This window comes from Manacus candei, unplaced genomic scaffold (genome assembly GCF_025592945.1).
Source record: "Manacus candei isolate 608988 ecotype Guabito, Panama unplaced genomic scaffold, ASM2559294v1 h1tg000064l, whole genome shotgun sequence".
Taxonomy (NCBI): Eukaryota; Metazoa; Chordata; class Aves; order Passeriformes; family Pipridae; genus Manacus; species Manacus candei.
In genome coordinates, this window is record NW_026138112.1 from 86,086 (window position 1) to 107,966 (window position 21,881).

Here is a 21,881-nt window from a genome sequence, read left to right on the forward strand (position 1 = left end):
ACCTCGGTTTGGGTGGGCTTGGGCCTGCATTGCCCAGAGGAGCTGGAGGCTTTGGCTCTGCTACCCCATCACAGCAGTTGTTTGACTTTATCCTTTGAATCCTGGTATGTGATGGAAGAGCTGTTAAGCTGATTGGATTAGTGCGTGCAGGGGCTCTCCTTATCCCGGGATTCTCCAGAGGCAGAGTGGATTTATCCGGGGATGGATGCCGGCAGAGGGAGCTGCCTTTTCACACACACGCCCGGCAGCCGAGCAAAGGAAGGCGTTCCTGGGCCCGGAGGGTTTCCTCCCGGATCATCCCAGGGCTGAGGGTGGCAGGGCTGGAATTTGCAGTGGGATCTCCGTGGAGCGAGGTGAGGGATTTGGGTTTGGCTCAAGGCCTGGGCTGTGTCTGGTGGCCTCGTGGAGATGAGTTCCCACCTGGCTGGGTGAGCACGGGAGCAAAGTCCCTGCTGCTGCTCCATGCTCCCAGCACCCTCAGCCCACGGGAGCATCCCCATGGAACTGGGATCCACCCTGTCCCACGGATGCTCCTTGCAGGAGGAAAGCTGGAATGCTGTCCCTCGCTCAACCCCGGCACTTTGTGAAGGTGACGGTGACATTTGAAAGCAGGTTTTTAAATCTCATCATTATTTCATGTGCTGGGAACTGGGGACCCCTAATTAATCCCGGTGCCTGGAATGCTCCTGACATCCAGCTGCAGCTGGAGCAGCTCAGAGCCAGCCACAGCCTCCCTTGGCAGAGGCTCTTCAGGATTTGACTGCTACAGGGTGCAGAGAAACCCCTGTAACTTGGTGGGTCGGGGTGTTTTCAGTTTGCCTTCCCAGTTTTTCCAGGTGGTGGGATTTGGATCGCGTCCTCCAGCCCTGCATCCGCCACCAGCTGAAAAAATGTGCTCTTCCTCCCCACCCTGCGCGGTTAATGGTGATAGATGAAAAGATCAGGCCTAGGATGGATGGATCCCTGTGGAAATCCAGCTAATAAATCCCCCTTGCCCGTGACAGGCAACCCATAACTCGCTCTTAAGCAACAGTTTGCCGGCCTGTTGGGCATCGATCCTCCCGCAGCCTCCTCTACATCAAGTTTTTCCCTTAGTCTGCTCGGGAGGACGAAAAGTGGGCCAGCAACAAAACCCCCGAGGGAGCCGGGATGAGTGTCTTTTATCCCCCTCCCCATTCCCAGCGCCGGTTCCCCCGCGGAGCCGAACATCCGCCGCGCGGAGCTGCTGGCGTTCCCTTGATTTGCCGGCGCCGAACGAACGAGGAGCGCTCGGATTTTCCCACCCGTGGCCTTTTTTTTTTTTTGTTGCATCATTAGCAATAATTTTAATTAACCGCCGACTCGTTTTTTTTTCCTGGGGGAAGGGGAATTAAGGCGAGGGCTCCTGCGAGGAGCTCGTTTCCGGGCCGATGGGGCCGGCGCGCGCGTCGGAAGCGCCGACGGCTCAGCCGGGGCCTCGCGCTGACTTATTACCCTCCTCTCCCTCCTCTCCCAAAGAGAACGGGGGCGAAAACATCATCATCATCATCATCCATTTCCCAGCGGAGGACTTTCAGGGAAGTGGCTGCTGGTGTGTGGCTCGCCGCTAATTTCTCTCGCGTAATCAATTAATCAGGAAGATGAGTCGCAGCCGAGAGACGCCCACGCCCGTCCCCGCCGGCACCGCACGATGCCCGTCCCCTGCCAGGGATCCCTCCAGACACCTGCCCTGCCCGCAGGGGTGTTTTTTGGGATGTGTGGCTCGGATGTGCCGTGGCAGCCCCGGCTCTCCCTCGGGGGTCCCCCCGCTCGGGTGCTACCCTCTGGGTCTGTGCCGCTCTTTTAATTTTGGGGGGTTTTTCCCTCTCTCTGTTCCCTCCTAGGGAATGGGTTACCTGCATGCCAAGGGGATCCTCCACAAGGACCTCAAGTCCAAGAATGTTTTCTACGACAATGGGAAGGTGGTGATCACCGACTTCGGCCTCTTCAGCATCTCGGGTGTTCTCCAGGCGGGCAGGTAGGACCTGGCGTGGGGGAGACACCGGAGTTCCTCCCTGTGCCCTGCCGAGCTGGGCACGTTGGGAAGGAGCCCAAAAAGCCCTTCTGTGCCTTTCTGTGTCTGCAGCCTTGGCAGGCAGGAGTTCAAGGTGCCTTTGAGTGCCCTGGGGCTGTTTGAAGCCCATTGGTTTTGGTCAGTAGGAAGGAACACGATGCCATGTGGGAGTCTCTGTGGCTCTTGGACCCAACCTCTTCCCATGGGATGCATCATTCCCATGGCCAAACCACCCTGCAGCCATCCTGGGGATGCTCCTCAGGCTGTGTTTCTCTCTGGCAGGTTCATCCCTTGGCCTTTCCCTAACATATCACTAAAAACTCCTGGAATCTGCTTCATCTCCTGCCTGGGTGGAGTGGTTCCATCCCTGTGCTGTCCCTTCACTGCTCTGGTGACATTTTGGGTGTCCCAAACATCTGGCCATGGTGTCTGTGCCGAGCACAGAGCAGGACACAGAGAAAAGCAGAGCCAAGCCTGGGACATTTACAGCACTGTGACATTTCTGGGGTCTCCGGGGGTTTAAATCCAAACCAGTTGGTAAATGTTCCTTATGAAACTTCCTTTTCCCAGTGCTCTGGGGGGTTTTCCAGCTGTAGGCAGGGCAGGGCAAAAGAGTTTCAGCAGCTGGGGAAAGGAAGAAAAGCAAAGCTGGGAGGGGGGAAAGGAAACAGAAGTGGGGGGGAAGAAAATGGAAAATAAGAGCATTGCTGACTTTTCCCACCTTTTTCACCAAACCCTTCGTGTCAGAAGCAGCACAGGAAGGTTTCCTCTGTGGAAATGATATATTTTTCCCTAGTTCCCACATGATGAGGCCCAAGGATTAGAGGAGAAGGTGGTGGCTGCTTCTCTCCATCCCCTGCTGCTCGTGGTGGATGGGCAGCCAGGCTTCCCCTTCTGCCTGCACAAATATCATCTGCTTTGGCACAGGCTCAGCCAAAAGCTTTGGGAATCTGAGAAATCCCATCCAGAGTGGGTTTTGCCTCTGGTTCAGCAGCTGGGCAGGGGGTTTGGGGCTCAGGTCCTGCCAGGGTGGAGGCACAGCTCGTTCCGGCAGCGGGAAGAGGATTTGGGCAGAAATGTCCTGAGTTTTGCCAGGAATCTTTGCTGTGAAGGTCAGAGATGCTCTGGAGAGGAGATGAGGGATGAGATGCTGGGGGAATGGGGTAGAGGACGAGGTGGGCAATGCGTGGCCATCCCTGCTTAAGACCGGGGTGTCACCTGGGGGGTAAAGTCCAGGGGATAAAATCCAGGGGATAAAGTCCAGGGGATAAAGTCCAGGGCAGGGAGGATGGCCAGAAAAGCAAGGCTGGACAGAAAATGAGCAGTGTTTGGAGAGAAAAATTGAGAGAATGAGAAAATCTCTGCCCTGAGGGGCTTCCAGCATGGCCGTGGGTGGAACATGCCTTCTGCTGAGGGAGAGCTGAGAGAAGGCTCTTCAAACACCACGGATTTGGAAGCAGCAAATGTCTGCAGGTCAGCTGTGCAGGGTGGGTTTTCTGCTGGTTCTGGTTCCTCCAGAAGAAGAAGGGTGGTGAAGCCCAATTTTGGGTCCTTGGAGGCTTGGACAAACGTGTGGAGAAGGCAGGAAATTCTGCAGGTCAGGTTAAGGGTGGTGACATTTCAGCTGTGAATGAACTCCAGACCAGCCTGGTTCAAAGGGTTTAAAATACTTTCTGCAGAGACCTGGTGATTTGGTGGCTTCTCCTGGCAAAATCAGATTTATTTCTCTGTTATTGAAATGTTATTTGGCTTGGGAGGGCTGATCTCTAATTAGGAGGAGTGTGAGGAGCTCTTGCTTTGCCTTGGGGGTGACTTGCCCTTGGTGGGGACTTGTCCTTGGTGGGGACTTGTCCTGGGTGGGTTTAGAAGCAGCTCAGCAGGTCGAGCTCTCTCCTGCCCGTGGCAGTGGCCATGTGGGTTGGGCAGTCAGGGCAACTTTTGTCATAAACCCTGAAATTCCTGCCATTAAAACACTCTTGGGATGACATTAAAGCTCAGCCCCCGTTGCTGGAAGCTCGTAACCCACAGCTGAGTGCTCAGAGCTCTGGAAGGGACGATGGGTGGATCCAAACCCCGTCCCTGGAGCATCCCAAGGCTGAGCCTGAACGCCCCTCGCGGGATATCACAGCCCCGAGCTGCTGAAATGAGCACAAATAAAAGCTCCGGGAGCAAAGCCGGCCTCGCTGAGGGGTGGTGGAGCAGATCGAAGTGCTGCCCACTCCCTCCTGCTCCCCGCTGCCCGCCCGGGGCGGGGATGGCACACACCGGCGAGGACGGGGTAGCTCCTCCGCATCCTCCCTAATTGCCCAGGTGCTTAATGCTGGCTTGTAATTAAGAGCTGTGCGGGCTGGAGGATGGCGGGGGGAGGGTTGGGGAGGAGCTGAAAGCCTCCCCTCTGTGCCCAAGTGCTCTTTTCCCCGCGGCTCCCGGGGCCGGAGGGGCCGCGTCTCGCCGGAGCCGCTGATTGCGGCCGCGGCTCCGTCCCAGCGGGGGGAAGAGGAGCCCTCCAGACCCCAGAGGGGGCGAGGAGGCCTAATCAGTGATTCCCTGGGCCATCAGTGTCCTTCCCTAAGGAGGGGGTTCCTCCTCTGGTGGCTGCCGGATTTCTAGGGGCTGCCTCGGGATGGGGATGGCTTTGGAGACAGGAGGATCCGGCCGTGTGGGAGAAGTTGTGGTGGGAGCTTGTCCTGCTCTGAGGGTGGATGGAGGTGCCTGTGCCTGGGTGGGGACCCCTGGGCTCTGGGATTTTGGCCCCAGGCTGACGTTCAGGAGGACAGATGTCCCCCCAGCCATCCTTATCCCTGGGCATCCCTGGTTTTAGGAGGGCTCCGAAGCACAAACGGGGAGAAATTCCTGACAGAGGCTCCTCCTTCTCCATCCCAACATGACGTGGGACAGTTTTTGTTGCCTCTTGCTGCTGAGTTTGGGCTCAGACACACGGTCAAGCTGCTTAATGTGTCACCCCCAGCAGCGATTCCTGCCTTTTTTCCCTGCCCAGGGACCGTTTTCAAGCCAGTGGTGCATCCTGGAGGATGTAAAGGATGAAGGAGCAACCAACATCATCCTCAGCTGTTGGCCAAAGGAGCCTCATGTGTTTATACAGAGCAGGGGGAGCTCAAGGAGGTGGAGGAAGGACAGCTGAGGTTAAATGAGGGGCTGTTAATAAAACCAGGCTGCTCCTGTGGGCGATGGCATTGGAGGCTTGGACATGAGGATGGGCTGGAGGGGCTGTGTGGGGGCCAAACACCTGAAAACACCCATTTCCAGGCGATTAATTCAGGGTGGGTTTGCTCGTGGTCCCCAGTCAAGGGGAGGTTCAAATTTGGAGTGAGACTCCCCCTAAATCTCCAAATCCTCCTGTTGTGGTTAATGCATCAGGGTGGCTCCAGGCAACAGGATCTGGAGCATCCTGGGCGTGCCAGCCTGGCATCATCTCCCCCCTGCATCCTCCTGGGGTGGTACCAACAGGGAAGTGTTGGGATGTAGGATGGGGACATGGAGAACTGGGGACACAGGTCCTGTTCTGAAATCAGAAAACCCTCCTGTTGTGGCAATGGACAAGGGTGGCTTTGGGCAGCAGGGTCTGGAGCATCCCAGTTTGGGATGAGTTTGCTTAGTGGTCCCCAGTCCAACACCCTTCAGCGCCGGGGGAATTCCCCCCCAGCAGTGCTTTGCCCCCGGGGCTTTGAGGGTGTTTTGGTGCAACAGCCACACCAAGAGCCCTGTCAGACCCTACATCCCCCTCAGCTCCCCCTCCCCACCATCCTGTGCTCAGATTTTGCCCTGCAGCCTGGCAGGGATCAACGCACACCCGTCACGCCGACGTTCCTCAGAGCGAGGTTAAAACCTGACTTTGCGAGGATGACAAAGAGCAAACCAGGCTTAAACGCCGTGGGCAGAGGGTGGCAGGGCTGGGGGGGCTGCCTGGCAGCGGTGACGTGCCCCCCGTGGTAGCCCTGGCTCCGTGTCCCGGCAGGAGGGAGAACAAGCTGCGCATCCAGAACGGCTGGTTGTGCCACCTCGCCCCCGAGATCATCCGCCAGCTCTCCCCGGACACCGAGGAGGACAAGCTGCCCTTCTCCAAGCACTCGGATGTCTTTGCACTGGGGTGAGTCCTGTGCCATGGGGGTCCAAAGGGCTGCACAGAACTGGTGGGGACAGGGATACTGCCTGCTTGTCCCAGAGCCGAGGGGACGCTGCCTGTGGGAACCCCCCAGGCTGGGCTGGGAGCACCTTCCTGCTTTGAGATGTTTGGAGTGAAACCCTCCCTACACCATTAAATCCTCCTGGTTTGGCTGGGGACCAGGGTGGCTTTGGACAATGGGATTCAGAGTATCCTGGTAGTGCCAGCCTGGCATCATCTGTCCCCTGGATCCTCCTGGGGCAGGTACCAGCCAAAAGGTGCTTGGGTGTTGGATGTGGATGCAGGGGGTGGAAGACACAGGTCTGGGAGCTCCTAGACATGCTGGTTCTCCCTAAATCACCAAATAACCCTGTTTTGGTAATGGACCAGGGTGGTTTCAGGCAATGGGATCTGGAGGATCCAGAGGATGCCAGCCTGGCATCCTCCTCCTCCTGGGGAGGCTACCAACAAGAGGGTGCTTGGATGTTGGCTGGGATGCAGAAGGAAGGGGGTGCAGGGGTTGGGGACACAGATCTGGGAGCCACTGGATGCCCTGATTCTCCCTAAATCACCAAATCCTCCTGTTTTGGCTATGGATGGCTTTGGACAATGGGATCCAGAGTATCCTGGGAGTGCCAGCCTGGCATCATCTGTCCCCTGCATCCTCCTGGGGCAGGTACCAACAAGAAGGTGCTTGGATGTCAGCTGAGGATGCAGAGCTCTGGGAATCCCTGGACACCTCAATCCTTCCTAAATCACCAAATCCCCCTGTTTTGACTCTGGACCAAGGTGGCTCTGGGCAACGGGATCCAGAGCAAAAAGATGCTTGGACAGTGGATGGGGATGCAGGGGGTGGAGGCCACAGGTCTGGGAGTTCCTAGACACCCTGATTCTCCCTAAATACCCAAATAATCCTGTTTTGGTAATGGAGCAGGGTGGCTCCTGGCAACAGGATTTGGAGCATCCTGGGAGTGCCAACCTGACATCATCTCTCCCCTGCATCCTCCTGGGGCAGGTACCAGCCAAAAGGTGCTTGGATGTCAGCTGAGGATGCAGAGGACTGGGGTTGCAGGGCTGGGAGCCCCTGGACATCCCAATCCTCCCTAAATCACCAAATCCTCCTGTTCTAGCTATGGATGGCTCTGGGCAACAGGATCCAGAGAATCCTGGGGATGCCAGCCTGGCATCACCCTCCTCCTGGGGGGGTGCCAAGAATAGCTTGGATGTTCTCTGGGGATGCAGGGGTGAGGGACACAGGTCTGGGAATCCCTGGACACCCCAATCCTCCCTAAATCACCAAATCCTCTTGTTTTGGCTGTAGATCAGGGTAGCTCTGGACAACAGGATCCTGGGAATGCCAGCCTGGCATCATCTGTGCCCTGCATCCTCCTGGGGGCAGGTACCAACTAAAAGGTGCTCGGGTGTCAGCTGAGGATGCAGAGGATGGGGGATGCAGGTCTGGGAATCCCTGGACACCCCAATTGTCCCTAAATGCCAAATCCTCCTTATTTGCCTGTGGATTAGGGTGGCTCTGGACAACAGGATCCGAAGTATCCTGGGGCTGCCAGCCTGGCATCATCTCTCCCCTGCATCCTCCTGGGGGCACAAGAAGGTGCTTGGATATGGGATGGGGATGCCACAGCTGGAGAGCACAGGCCTGGGAACTCCTGGACTCCCAGATTTTCCCCCTCACCCAGCTGCAGGAAGGGGATGGTGGTGCCTGTGCTGCCAAAAGGCCAAGAAAAGGAGAATTCCTGAGTCTCCCTCAGCGACTCCTGCCCTTTGTCTGCCCACAAACCTCCCTCGGGGCAGGAGCCCAATCCCACCCCGACAAACCCCCGGATTTTCCCCGGGGGATTCATTTTCTCATGGATACCTTAAAGGCTGGGGGGATTAGGGTGCGTGGGCCCCTTAGAGGAGGTGATATTTCCATCAAACCCAGAGTAATTACAGCCAAAACGACCTGCTTGGGTTTTTTTTTTTACCCTCCCCGAGGCACAACTTCGGCAGGAAAATAAAGAAGGAATTAAGGGGTCGTAGGGAACGGAGTGAGAGTGGGTTGCTGAGCCTTGATTTGCCCTTTTTCTCCTTGAGTGTGAGCTCTGCCCGTGCGTGAAGCACCAGTTTCCTTAAAAGATTAAAAGATTTTCCCACGTTTTCCCTCTTTCTTGTTTCTGCTGCCCTCGGTTAAGCCCTGGAGGCTCACGGATGATCCGGAGGGTTATTTGCTTCCCACGAGGGATTTGTGGGATCAGCGACAGCAAGAGGAAAAGAGCTTTTAAAGAAGGCAGAGATGTTAAACTAAAGCGTGTGAGGGTGGTGCAGAGCAGGGGGCTGAGGCTGGTGGTGTGTCCTCACCAAAACCCGAGAGATCCCATCGATAATTAACATTTTGACGTGTGGTCTCCTCGTGCAAAGAGACACGGAGCAGCATCCCGCTCCCCGGGGCGCCTCGGGAAACGCAGCCCAAATATTTTGAAGGCATCCAGAAGCAGGAAGGTGAAAAATTAATCCCCAAACTCCCGGCTAGGAACTTGAATGAACGGGTCGGATGTGCTAAATCCGACTGTTTAGGAATCCCTGAGCCTGCCCACAGGATCCACCCCTCCCCAGCCCCCCCCTCCTCTGCACCCACAGCACCAACGTTACTGCCACGTTATTCACATTTTTCTGGAGATTTACAGCCAAACTGGGCGTGTTTTTCCAAAATCAGAAGAGCCGATTTCCAAAATCGGGGAATGATCTTATGTCTATCAGACCCCTTCTGCCAGGTTTTTCCACCCCGATGTCGTTTCAACCTTGTTTCTTGCTGCTTTACCTGGTCGTGACGGCATCCCTGGGAGGGAAAAGCAGGTCCATGGAATTTGCCTTGGACAAGAGGGGCGGCACGGCGGGAGTCGGGGCTCATCCAGCCTCTGGGTGCCAGAAAACGAGGATGCAAAAAACTCCCGGGCGGAAGCGGGGGCGGAGGGCCGTGGGGGCGGCTGCCAGCTCAGCCAGAGACGCCGTTGGTTTGGGATATTCCCTTGGATCTGGGATTCCTGGCGGAAGGGAGGGCTCGGGGCAGTGGCAGATGGCCGGGGGTTCGCCTGTGCCATCGCCCGGTGAGGGCACCTGGGACGGTTCTTGCCACGGCTTGGACGGGCTTTTGTAGCTTGGAAGAAGAAAAAGGGGAAAAACCGGAGTGCAAGTGGATAGTTGGGCTCGTCCTTCCCTGGAGGGGGTGTCGGGAACACCAGCCCAGCAGCGGGATCCCCCACGGGCAGAGGGGCAAAGTGTCACTGCAGCAGGGTGGGAGGTTCCCACTGGATGGAACAGGATGGCTGGAGGCTCTGCCTGGACCTCCAGCACCCCTGTCCTCCTTCCCATAGGTTGGGATCATCCCTGGTGTGGATCAGGGCTTGCTCTGGGTCAACCCCTCTGTTTTCCATCCGGAAAATAGGAGAGGTGACACCCCTGTAACGAGGGCTGAGCCCCTCCGGGGTCATGAAGCGTGTCCTGGATGTCGGGGATTTTGGAGCGGGGAGAGATGGTGGGGGTGGGTGCAACGGGCCGACATCCCCACACCCCGAAACGCCTCCCAGCTCCTCCATCTCCCTCTGATTCCCGTTGTGCCCCCCCAGCACCATCTGGTACGAGCTGCACGCGCGGGAATGGCCCTTCAAGACGCAGCCGGCGGAGGCGATCATCTGGCAGGTGGGAAGAGGGATGAAGCCCAACCTCAGCCAGATCGGGATGGGCAAGGAGATCTCGGTAGGTGTGGGGGGGGAGGCGCTGCAGCTCTGTGGGGAGGTGTGGGGAGGGACCGGTGCACGTCCTGGCTGCTGGGTCCTGGGAATCCACACATGGATGTGGTGATGGAGAAGGGCCCTCGTGGGATGGGCACATCCCCTCCATCCCAAATCTTCACAAGGATGTGGTGATGGAGATGGATTCTTGTGGGATGGGCACATCCCCTCCATCCCAGCCCTTCACAAGATGGAAATGGTGTCCCCATGGGATGGACACATTCCCTCCATCCCAGCCCTTCACAAGGGTGTGGTGAGGAGACAGGGCCTTGTGGGATGGGCACATTCCCCTCCATCCCAAATCTTCACAAGGATGTGGTGATGGAAATGTGTTCTTGTGGGATGAGCACATCCCCTCCGTCCCAAATCTTCACAAGGATGTGGTGATGGAGACGGGTCCTTGTGGGATGGACAAATCCCAGCCCTTCCCAAAGATGTGGTGATGGAGTTGGGTCCTCATGGGATGGACACATCACCCCTTACCCCAGATCTTTACAAGGATGTGATGATAGAGATGGATTCTTGTGGGATGAACACATCACCTCCATCCCAAATCTTCACAAGGATGTGGTGATGGAGATGGGTCCTCATGGGATGGGCACATTCTCCCTGTCCCAGCCCTTCCCAAGGATGTGATGATGGAGATGGATTCTTGTGGGATGGGCACATCCCCTCCATCCCAGCCCTTCCTGAGGACGTGGTGACGGAGGTGGGGTCCCTGTGGTGTGGATATTGGGCACTGGGGGTCATGGTGGGCGAGGGACTGGCTGAGTTTGCTCACCCCCCACCCTGTGTGGCCGCAGGACATCCTCCTCTTCTGCTGGGCCTACGAGCAGGAGGAGAGACCCACCTTCACCAAGCTCATGGACATGCTGGAGAAACTGCCAAAGCGCAACCGCCGCCTCTCCCACCCCGGGCACTTCTGGAAGTCGGCAGAGTAAGTCCCTGCCCCTGCCCAGCCTTCCCTATTCCCAGATTTTACTGCTGGGGGGATGCCCTGCCCCTGCCCAGCCTTCCCTATTCCCAGATTTTACTGTTGGGGGGATGCCCTGCCCCTGCCCAGCCTTCCCTATTCCCAGATTTTACTGTTTGGGGGATGCCCTGCCCCTGCCCAGCCTTCCCTATTCCCAGATTTTACTGCTGGGGGGGATGCCCTGCCCGGGGGTCCCTCCTCAGACCTGCAGCTTCCAGGTCTCTTCTTCTCCCATGGCCAAATCCTGCTCTGTTCCACCGCTCCGGCTTAGTCACATCCCTCCGCTTCAGGGAATGCCATAAATGAGTCCCCAGCCACGGATTCAGGATCTGCCCTGTTGGAAACAGCAGGAAAAAGGCAGAACAATCACTTAGAAACTCATTTTCTTCCCTTGAATTTGTCATATTGTGACAAACAGAACCAAAAGTCTCACCCACGCAGGGCTGGCATTCATGGTGGGGGGGTGTGTTTTTCCTTTCTCCCGGACTGTGGAGGCTGGAAATGGGGATGGAGGGAGGGAGAAGGATGTGAGCTGAGGGAGAGGATGCTCCAAGCACCCCTCTTGCTCCTCCCTGAAGGTTGGAGATGCTCATTTCTCCTGCTACATCTGATAAGGACCTTCCTGGCTGCCTTATCTGTGCGGCGAAGGCGGGCGGCCCCAAGGTTACTGGCACACTGGAGTGTCCCCTGTGCCACCTCCTGTCCCCACACGGGGCTGAGCAACACAAAGCCCTCGGTCAGATGGCCCCTAGATCACCTTGAACATAAGTCATTAATCAGGGGGGAAGTTAATTAGCAATCCATGCTGGGAGCAGGCACCGGGGTGGCTCCAGCAGCCGGGCAAGGGAAGCTGAGGGTTGATGGCCTCCAAAGCAGCAGGTTGTGGAATTGCTCCGTTGGGTTGGGGAAGGTTTTTGCCATCACCTGCCATGGGCTGTGGCTGCCCTGCAGCTCCCTCTTAATGACCAGCCCCCTCCTAATGACCAGCCCCCTGTTTTGCTAAGCACAAGTGGAGGGAGGATGTCTCAGCTCAGCGCTCGTTTTCCATCCGAGCTGGTTCCTTCCACAGGGACTCAGCTCTGGCTGTTGATCCTGGTCTTGGCTTCCCTGTGGGGGTCCCTGCTCACCCGAGCTGGGTGTGGTACCCAGGGCTCTGCCACCCCTGCACCAAGGGAATGGGGGACAAAACCCCCTCGGGGGTCCTGGACGCACAGGGATGGGGGTGAGGCGTGTGGAACCCAGCAAACCCCCTGGAGATGATGCACCAGGAGAGCCCAACCCGGGCTGGCACAGGGCAGAAGTTCACAGAATCCCAGGATCAACCAGGCTGGAAAAGCCCTCTGAGATCATCCAGTCCACCCTGTGACCCAACCCCGCCGTGTCACCCAGCCCATGGCACTGATGCCACGTCCAGAGTGTCCCTAAACACCCTCAGGGATGGTGACTCCACCCCCTCCTGGGCAGCCCCTTCCAGTGTCCGATCACTCCCTCTGGGAAGAACTTCCCAATGCCCAACCTGACCCTCCCCTGGTGCAGCTTCAGGCTGGGCCACTCTTTGGGAGGGGGCAGCTCCACCCAAACCTGGTTGAGGAGTTTTTTTTTTGCCGTGGGCCGCCCCACAAACCCCGCGGTGCCAAAGCCAGCCCCGAGCGCTGACTCGGCTCGTTGTGTCCCTCGCAGGCTGTGACGGGAGGAGCCGAGGGACGGTGCCTTCCTCCCCCAGCACTTCTCCTCTTCCTCTCCGCTTCCCACCCCGTGCTGCGGAGGAGCAGCGGGCGCCGGGGGCCGACGGCGGGACGGGAATGAGACGGGAATGAGACGGGAATGAGACGGGAATGAGACTCTTCCCCGCACGTTTCGCCCCGGGAAGCTCTGCGAGGGCCGGAGGAGCCGGAGCGCGGCCGAGCCCCGGGAATGCCCGGTGTGCTGGGATGGGCTCTCCGCGCACACGGGGTGGGTTCCCCGCCGAGCAGGGGTGACCCACGAGGCAAACGACTTCAATTCTGGGCTCCTCTGACCCCACCCAGCGCTCACGACGCTCGGCTGGGGGAGGGCTTGTGTTCTCGGTTCTCCGTGGGTTTATTTAATTTCCCTTATTTATTGCCTTTATTTTTTTTTTATTTTTTTTTATTTTTTTTAACGGAAAAAAGGGGGAATGTTGCTGATTCCCGAGTTCGGCACCGGAGCCTGCCGGGGCCGGGGAGTGCCGCTGCTTTTAGCTGCACCCCCCGCGGGGAAATGCATCTGGAGGAGCCCCGCTCCCCCCACGGCCCCTCGGGGGCGGCCGTGACCTTTCACAAGTGGCTTCTCTGCCTCCCAGCCGTGTCCACTTACGATTCCCCCCGCGGGTCCCCCTCCCAGCGGGACACATCCCTGCATTCCCGCTCATTTATCGGCGTGTGGCTCATCAGCCGGCCTTGACCTCTCGCCCTCCTCGCCCCTGCTCCGCTCTTGCCTTCTCCTCCCTCCCCAAATTCCGGGTTTGGGGGCGTTGAGGGGGCTGAGCAGAGCCGGGCTCGGGCTCATTCCCCTCTCCCGTGGCCTTCCCTTCGCTGCCGGAGCTGGGAATGCCAACAGGCTCTGGTTGTACAGAGCCTCTCCCCTCCCAGCCCCGCACGTGGGACGATCCCGGCTGAACGACCCTTTTCCCCCTGCACGTTCATCTTCCCCCTGCCAAATCCCAGCCCTTCCCGAAGAAACGCTCCTCGGGCAGCAGCTGGGGGCTGGCGTTGCCGTCGGAACGCCGTGTGCCGGCATTTCCCCCTCCCACCAGCTCAGGTGGCCCCTCCAGCCCGTCAGCTGAGCTGCCGAGCGACAGATGATGGCAAATTGCATTTCCAGGCCCTCATTGAGCATAATTGCTTGACAGGAACCATCCTGGATAATTCAGTTGGAGCCTCAGTTTGGCTTTAATTTGGAGACACGATGAGGCTGCGCAAACTAACCAGCCTTGGTTCGTTTGCTGCTCTCCTCCAGCTCTTCCTTGCTGGTGTCTGAACCACTTCAGCATAAGTAAAAGGAGATTAGAAACCTAATTGGAGCCGGGATGAGGCGGCACTTTAATCGTGGGGGCGTGCACGAAGGTGCTTTGATGGCTTAAAATTCCCACACGTGCTGATGTGTGAACTCTGAGGTGGGCAGGAGCAGGGTGGGGGTGAGTCCAGCCCCAGAGGGGGCACAGGGTGGGGCTGGAGGAGTCTCCTGCTGATGCTTTTGGGACATGTGCAGCCACACTGGAGCTGGGATGAGGCAGGATTGCCTCCTTCTGCCTTTGGTGCTGAGGCCAAGTGGGCTGAGCAAGGGAGGGCAGGATGAGCCCCTGTTTTGGGCTGATTGCCCCCTGCCCCAGCAGCACAGGCGGTTTGGGGTCCCTGAGTGAGGAGCATCCCCTCATGCCATCGATGCAGGGAGATGCTCCGTGGCTGTTCACCCTCTGCCTCCTCCACATCCCACTTTTTCCCTTGCTAACACCCCCCCCATCTTCATCCCACCCCAGAGCAGAGCACCAAGGTCCTCTGTCACCCATCCTGCCCATCCCAAGCCCTCCTGCTGCCTCCCCCCTGCCCGTGCTCATGCCATAAACGTTGCACTAAAGCCTCAGAGTCTCTCTGAGGTTTCACCAATGCCTTCACCCGGGGTGCTCCTGAGCTCTGGGGCAGGGAGAACACCCTCCCTGCCGCAGGTTTTGGCTGCCAGGGGGGCACGGGGAGGTCTCACCATGAAATCACCCGGCCCCAAAACACGTTCAGGAGGGGAGGGGTCGCTGGAGAAAGGTTGGTGTCCTTGTGGCTCCGTGGGTTTAGTTTCTGAGCAGGAAAAACTTACCTTTCTTGGTGAGGGGAAGGTGTTGGAAGGATGAAGGAGGTGATGCCACGGGTGCTGCTCGTCCCCAGGGGTGGCAAAGTGCTGTGGCTTCATGGATGTGCAGGTTTCCTGTGGAAGGGACAGTGTCCATCCCAAAAGGCTTGCTGTGGGTTTGCTCCCTGCCCCCCAAGTCCTCACCTGGCCTGGAAAGTCTCACCTTGGCACGTCCCCCTGTGGGCTCTCCCAGCTGCTGATGGGCACCTGATGGATTTTAAGGGCCAAGAGTCAAGGAAACAAGGGAACTGAGCAGTGTGTTGGTTTGGTTGGTTTGGTGTCAGGTCCTCACAGGGCTCTGCTGCTGCCTCGGCCACACAACCATGGAATGGTTTGGGTGGGAAGGGACCTTAAATCTCATCCCATCCCACCCCCTGCCATGGGCAGGGACACCTTCCACCAGCCCAGGTTGCTCCAAGCCCCGTCCAACCTGGCCTGGAACACTCCCAGCAAAGTGGCATCCACATTCTCTGGGCAACCTGTGCCAGGGCCTCCCCACCCCCCCAGGAAATTCTCTCTCCCCAACCTGCTCTCTTTGGGTTTAAACCCATTCCCCTTGTCCTGTCTCATTCCCCCTCGCCCGTGCTTTTTCCCCACTGGATTTTGGGCATCTGAAAGGAGCTAAGTGCTCCTTCTAGCCAACAAATGTCACCAAATCTTCCCTCTTCCCACCCTCCTTGTCCCCCTCTTCCCTCACTGGGGCGTCTCAGCCAGGCCACGAGCAGAGCTGTCACACAACAGCGTGGATGGCACAACAGCTGCCCTGTATTTATCATAAATCAGCTCATGAAAGCAGCTCCTTCCACTCTGTTCAGCAGTGGTGGTTCAGGCAGCAGTGTTATTTGCATCCTGCCTTCTTATTTTTGAAAGTCTTAATTATTAAAAAAAAAACCCAACCACAAACCACCAAACCAACAAATCTTACTTTTTGGTTGCCGTTGTTGTTGTTGTTCTCTGGGTTTTTTTGACTCTGGCTTTGTGAGGGTGGTTTGTTTGGGTTTTTTTATCTCCCAGTTTAAAAATATCCAGCCCTTCAGCAGGGAGAGAATGTAGGAGAAGGTCTCAAAAAAGCCTTCTAACAGGAGATCCTAAGGAGGGAAAAGGTCCATCCAGTGGCTTGGTCTAGCTGTGTGAGCTAGAGGAGAGACAGGGCTCTTTCCAGAGGTGCCAAGTGAAAGTAGAGCTGGTCTGAGCAGCAGTTTGAGACACCACAACCATCAGAGCTGGTTTGAGCTCATCTTGAGACCCCAAAACCATCAGAGCTGATCTGAGCAGCAGTTTGAGACCCCAGAACCATCAGAGCTGGTCTGAGCAGCAGTTTGAGACACCAGAACTATCAGAGCTGGTCTGAGCAGCACTTTGAGACCCCAGAACCATCAGAGCTGGTCTGAGCAGCAGTTTGACACCTCGGAACCATCCCCATCCTTGGGGTCTGGCCCCAGGCCCTTGCAGCAGGGATGTTCTCCTGGCCCAGCCCTCCATCTCTCAGCTGCTTCATCCTTTCAGTCGCCCTCCAAGGCTCCCAGAGATCCCAGTCCTTGCCTGTGCTGCTGCCTGGGGGTTTTTCCCGGCGCTCCAGCGCCGATGGGGAGCAGCACGTTTGGGGATGGGTGGTGCAGGCACTGCCAGCCATGGGAGGGTGGTGCTGGGTGGCCCAGGAGCAGCACGGCCTCCTCTGGCTGCCAGGTGGGATCTCCTGCTCCGGCTTCTCCTTCTCTCCCCCTTTGCCCCCAGATCGCCCCAAACCTCGCTGAGCCCTGACCGGGCAGTTCCTGGGTATGATGAGCTCAGAGTCCCCCCCCGTGACTTCCACCCAGTCCTTGGCCACGGCAGGAGATGACTGAGGTTTCGGAGGGATGGGAGGCAGGAATGGATGTCTTGGAGGTGGAGGAGCTGCTCAGCCTTTGTTAGATCACAGAACCATGGAACGGTCTGGGTTGGAAGGGACCTTAAAGGTGATTCCATCCCACCCCCTGTCACTGGCAGGGACACCTTCCACCAGCCCAGGTCGCTCCAAGTTTATCCAACCTGGCCTTGGGCACTTCCAGGGATCCAGGGGCAGCCACAGCTTCTCTGGGCAACCTGTGCCAGGGCCTCCCCACCCTCCCAGCCAGGAATTCCTTCCCAATATCCCACCTAACCCCCCCCTCTGCCAGTTCAGGACGCTGTGGGCGAGTTGGTGCCTACGCCCTGTCCCTCTGGCCACGCTGAGGAGAAGGGCTCTGTGCTGGGGGTGCCCTCAGACGTTGTTTTTCCCCCCCAAGTGCCACCAGTGGCCGGTGCTCTGCCGGGCACCTTGGCTTTTCCTTCCTCCTTTCTTTCTCCCCGTTTATTTATTTTAATTTATTTGTATTTATATCTCTATTTTTTTCTATTTATTTTTATTTTTTTTTTTTATTTTTTGGTTGCCAACAGCGATTCCTGGGGAAGCTGCAAGAGCCGCCTTTCATTTCCAGCCCCTGTAAAGTTTCCTTTCCTTGTCAGAGGAAAAAAAAAAAAAGTTACATTTCCTTGTACATAAGGTATATATAAATATATATACATATCTCTATATGTATGTATATAGATATATACATATATAACGAGCTCTAAATCCTGTACAGTTTCCAACTGAACTCGATGGCCTGCTTTGTTTTTCTCCGTGTTTTCACCGTTGCAGAATGAGCTGACTTTCATCTCCCTTTTTTTTTTTTTTTTCTTTTTGGTGCCTCTTCCCCCTTTTTTCTTTTTTTTTTATAAATATATACAGAAAAATATATATATATACATATATATATATTTTGTCGTCGTCGTTGCAGAACTGGAAAAAAAAAAAAAAAAACGAGACAAAACAAAAACAAAAACCCAACGACAAACAGTGAAAGAAAAAAAAAAAAACCAACCCAAACCTTACAAATCAACCCCTCCAAAAATATAAAAACAAACAGCAAAACGACAGAAGAGCAGCGCTGAGAAAGGCACGATGGATGTCCCCCCCGATGTAAATTTGTACAGTGACGATTTCTAACGTTTTCTACACTCGCAGAAAAGTTATTTATAATTTCCGCTGTCCGACTGGGTGCGAATCTCTGTGACCTGCAGACCTGGATCGCCGTTTGTTCCCGTGGTTTCTCGTGCAGTGTTTGGTGAGGTGACAGTGTATGAATTATTTATGCCAATAAAAAAAAAAAAAAAAAAGGAGAAAAAAATAATAAAAACAACAACAACCGACCAAACAAAACACCTTGGAAAAAACGTTGTTCTTCCCACCCCCCTCCTCCCACCCAGTGCTGCTCCCTCCCTGCCCTCTCCTGGTCACATCCCAGGATATTTATCCATGGTGGATCTGGGAGACCCTTCCTGCCCTCTCCTTGTCACATCCTGGGAATATTTATCCATGCTGGGGGCTGGGAGACCCTTCCTGCCCTCTCCTTGTGACATTCCCAGGATATTTATCCATGGTGGATCTGGGAGACCCTTCCTACTCTCTCTTTGTCACATCCTGGGAATATTTGTCCATGGTGGGGGCTGGGCCATTCCAGACCCTCCCTGCCCTCTCCTCATCATAATCCAGGAATATTTGGCCATGCTGGGATCTGGGCCATTCCAGACCCTTCCTGCCCTCTCCTTGTCACATCCCGGGAATATTTGTCCATGGTGGGGTCTGTGAGACCCTCCCTGCTCTCTCCTCATCCCATCCTGGGAATATTTGTCCATGGTGGGGTCTGAGAGACCCTTCCTGCCCTCTCCTTGTCTCAGGAATATTTGTCCATGCTGGGATCTGGGCCACTCCATCAGACCCTCCCTGCCCTCTCTTCATCATAATCCAGGAATATTGGTCCATGGTGGGGTCTGTGAGACCCTCCCTGCCCTCTCCTCATCACATCCCGGGAATATTTGGCCATGCTGGGGGCTGGGAGACCCTCCCTGCTCTCTCCTCATCACATCCTGGGAATATATATCCAGGCTGGGATCTGGGCCACTCCAGCAGACCCTCCCTGCTCTCTCCTTATCACATCTCGGGAATAGTTGTCCATGCTGGGGTCTGGGCCATTCCAGACCCTCCCTGCCCTCTCCTCATCATAATCCAGGAATATTTGGCCATGCTGGGATCTGAGAGAACCTTTTTGCCCTGTCTGTGTCATATCCCAGGAATATTTATCCATGCTGGGATCTGGGCCATTCCATCAGACACTCCCTGCCCTCTCCTCATCATAATCCAGGAATATTTGTCCATGCTGGGATCTGGGCCACCCCAGCAGACCCTTCCTGCCCTCTCCTCATCACATCCCGGGAATATTTATCCATGGTGGGGTCTGTGAGACCCTCCCTGCCCTCTCCTTGTCACATCCTGGGAATATTTGGCCATGCTGGGGGCTGGGAGACCCTCCCTGCTCTCTCCTCATCCCATCCCGGGAATATTTGTCCATGGAGGGTCTGGGCCACTCCAGCACCCTCGGGAGCACCTCTGACCCCGCCATGCTCAGAGGGACAGACGGCGCTGCCCAACCCCCCTTCCCTCTGTCCCGCTCTCAGCCCATCCCGTCGGGGCTTATAATTCACGGGGAACATTTGGGTGGGAGCCACAGGGAGACGCAGCAGCCGAAAATCTGGGATTTGGGCAAAGGCTGGGCCGGCAGCAGCTGAGTCCCCGCACGGCTCCGCTCGGCAGCGGGGCTGGGTGGGCGCCGGGCGGGGGGATGCTCCTCCCCAGCCGGGCCCCCCCGGGGATGGCTGAGCCCAGAGATGACGCTGGAGGCTCTTGGCATCTGCTGCTTTGTTTGTTTGCTTCTCCCATGCTGTTTTACTGGGAATGCCACCATAAATCTGCGGGACGGCCCCTTGGAAAGCGGCGGCGGCGGCTGGTGGGGCTGCTGGAGACGGGGGAGGGAACCGCGGAGGGTTCGCGGTGCTTTCCCCCCTCTCCTTCCCTCCTCGCTGTTGCCCGAGCACTTGAAAGGTAAAATAATGATGGCTCCCCATTAATAAACCATGAACGCTCCACACTTCTCCCGTCGAGGGCTTTTCATCTTTCAAAGCCTGCAGGAGCTGGGAACCAATTAAACCAGGAACAGCCCGGGCGGGGAGCGGGGCAGGAGCCATCTGGGGGGATTTTCCTGGCAAGGATGGAAAGGGACTGCTGGGATGGATCTCCAAGAGGAGGGAGAAACGGGGGATTTGGGCGTGAAGAGCCCCCACTCGACGCCCTCTCCACGGCGGGCACCTCCCTGGAGCCACCGGGAGCCACCGGCGCTTCCATCCTCGCAGTTTGTTGGCAGGGGGTTCCCCCGGTGCGGATCTGGAGGGCTGCCAGCGGTCTGGAGCGTAACTGGTTGGCACTGGTGTGTCACTGGGCAGCCTGGTGGCTCCGGCACCGCAGGGACAGAGCTCTGATTTTGCGAGGCTGAGCCCCCGCCGAGCCCAGCACGGCGACGCTGAGCTCGCCCCTGGCTCGTGGCTAATGAGATTCCAGCCCCGGGAAGGCGAGGAACGTGCAACATATCCCCAAAACAGCCTTTAATAGTGGCTTTGGAGGATCGGAGGAGCCTTTGAATCCACATCTGCATATCTGTCTGCGTGTGTGTGCACGGCACAGGCACAGGCACAGGCACACGTGTCCGTCAGCTCCTTCGTGCTGGGGATGAATCACGAGCCATTAATATTTCACAGGCAAAGGATAACTGCAGGGAGTGAAAGAGGAGCTAAATCCCCAGGACAGCAGCTCTCGCTGCCCCTGGGTGACCCACCTGGGTGCTGGGTGTCGCTGGCATTGCCACAATCAGGGTTCAGCCAGCCCTGGCTGGGGCGAGTGGGTGCCAACATCACACAGGGCTTTGCTTTGGGTTATAACTGACTTTTGGGGTCAGTTGTGGTGAGGGAGACCTGAAGGCACCTCTGTTTTTACCAGCAAAGGCGGCTCCAGGTACATCCCATGTGTCCCAAGTGCTGCTTGGGCGACCCTGGGTACACAGATCATGGATACCTTACCACAGGTACAAATTTTCCTCGAACAGCCCCCAAATTAATGCTTTTGTTGCCCTGAATTTCAAAAATAGGATGTATAGGCACCAAGGTGGGGCTGTTGGACCTGGCCACTGGCCACCAGCCCCTGCCCACCGCGGGGCCCGGCGCTGTCGCTGCTGCCGGCAGGTTCGGGTTCCCCTCCCCGCTCCGTATCAGCAGGAACGGGAGGGAAAAAAAAGGCTGGCGTGGAGCCGAGCCCTGACCTGGAGGGTGAGAACAGCGGTGGCCCCCAGGCAGCGCTGCCACCAGTCCCAGCCCAGCGCCGGGGGGGCCTCGGGGAGGGCCGAGCAGCAGAATCTGCATTTAAACAATAATTTAACAATAATTCTCACAACGTTGGCGCTGCAGCCGGAGCCAGGACGGGGCTGGGGGGGGTCCCGCACCGCTGACCCGGCCCGGACCATCCCGCCCGTGCCGGTCCTGCCCAGGACGGGCTCCAGCCCGGGCTCGGGCAGAGCCCCACAATGGGATATTGTTCGGAGCTGTGATTTATGTTTCCTCCCCAGGCTCGTCTGGGCTTTCCCAGGAGCTGCTGGAGCACCGGGCTGGTCCTTTCCGGGCGGGCCGGGGTGGGCTGAGCCCCCCGCAGCCCCCCCAGCAGGGACTGGGGGGTCCTGCCTGGGTGAGGGCACGGGCTGGGGGCGTAAAGCTCCAGCCCTTCGTTAGGGCTTGATTAGCTCATTACGGGCTGTCCTGTGCCCGGCTGGGACAGCCCGAGCCTGCTCCACCACGGATGTCCCGGAGACATCCTGGAAAGCATCCTGGGGGCTGGGGGAGCCCCGGGGAGCCCCGGGCTGCTGCCTGGCCATCCACAGATTAATTGGCCGCTTCTGTCGCGGCCACCCACCCTTTAACAGGATTGCTGCTCTGAGCCAGAGCAGAGCTGATCCCGCTTTGCGGAAAGACCCGGCTCGTTAGCGGGATTAATGCCAGCCAGGGCATGGAAAGTCGCTGCCCGGCATCCCCCGGGGGTTTCCATCCTCTCCTGCCCACCTGCTGGGAAGGGGCTGCCCTGCCCAAAGTCCCCAAGCTCCCGCCGTCCCATTGCTCAGCAGATTCCCTTTTCCTCACCTCTATTTTTACGCTGCCCTCCGGGACAGAAAC

General features: G+C 57.2%; 1 protein-coding gene across 5 annotated transcripts in view; it reads left to right on the top strand.

Annotated features, from left to right (window-relative positions):
- Positions 1-17,508, top strand: part of KSR2 (kinase suppressor of ras 2) — a 100,257-nt gene extending 82,749 nt beyond the window's left edge. For 2 of the 5 annotated variants that reach the window (XM_051805275.1, XM_051805277.1), the window contains 5 exons: positions 1,863-1,996; positions 6,009-6,140; positions 9,779-9,908; positions 10,747-10,880; positions 12,597-17,508. In XM_051805275.1, the coding sequence (XP_051661235.1) occupies positions 1,863-1,996; positions 6,009-6,140; positions 9,779-9,908; positions 10,747-10,880; positions 12,597-12,603 (537 nt within the window). In that variant the 3' untranslated portion in view covers positions 12,604-17,508. Of the gene's footprint in view, positions 1-1,862; positions 1,997-6,008; positions 6,141-9,778; positions 9,909-10,746; positions 10,885-12,596 lie in introns of those variants that run through there. The other 3 variants (XM_051805276.1, XM_051805278.1, XR_007907417.1) reach the window with 2 other exon arrangements.
- The last annotated feature ends 4,373 nt before the right edge of the window (positions 17,509-21,881 follow it).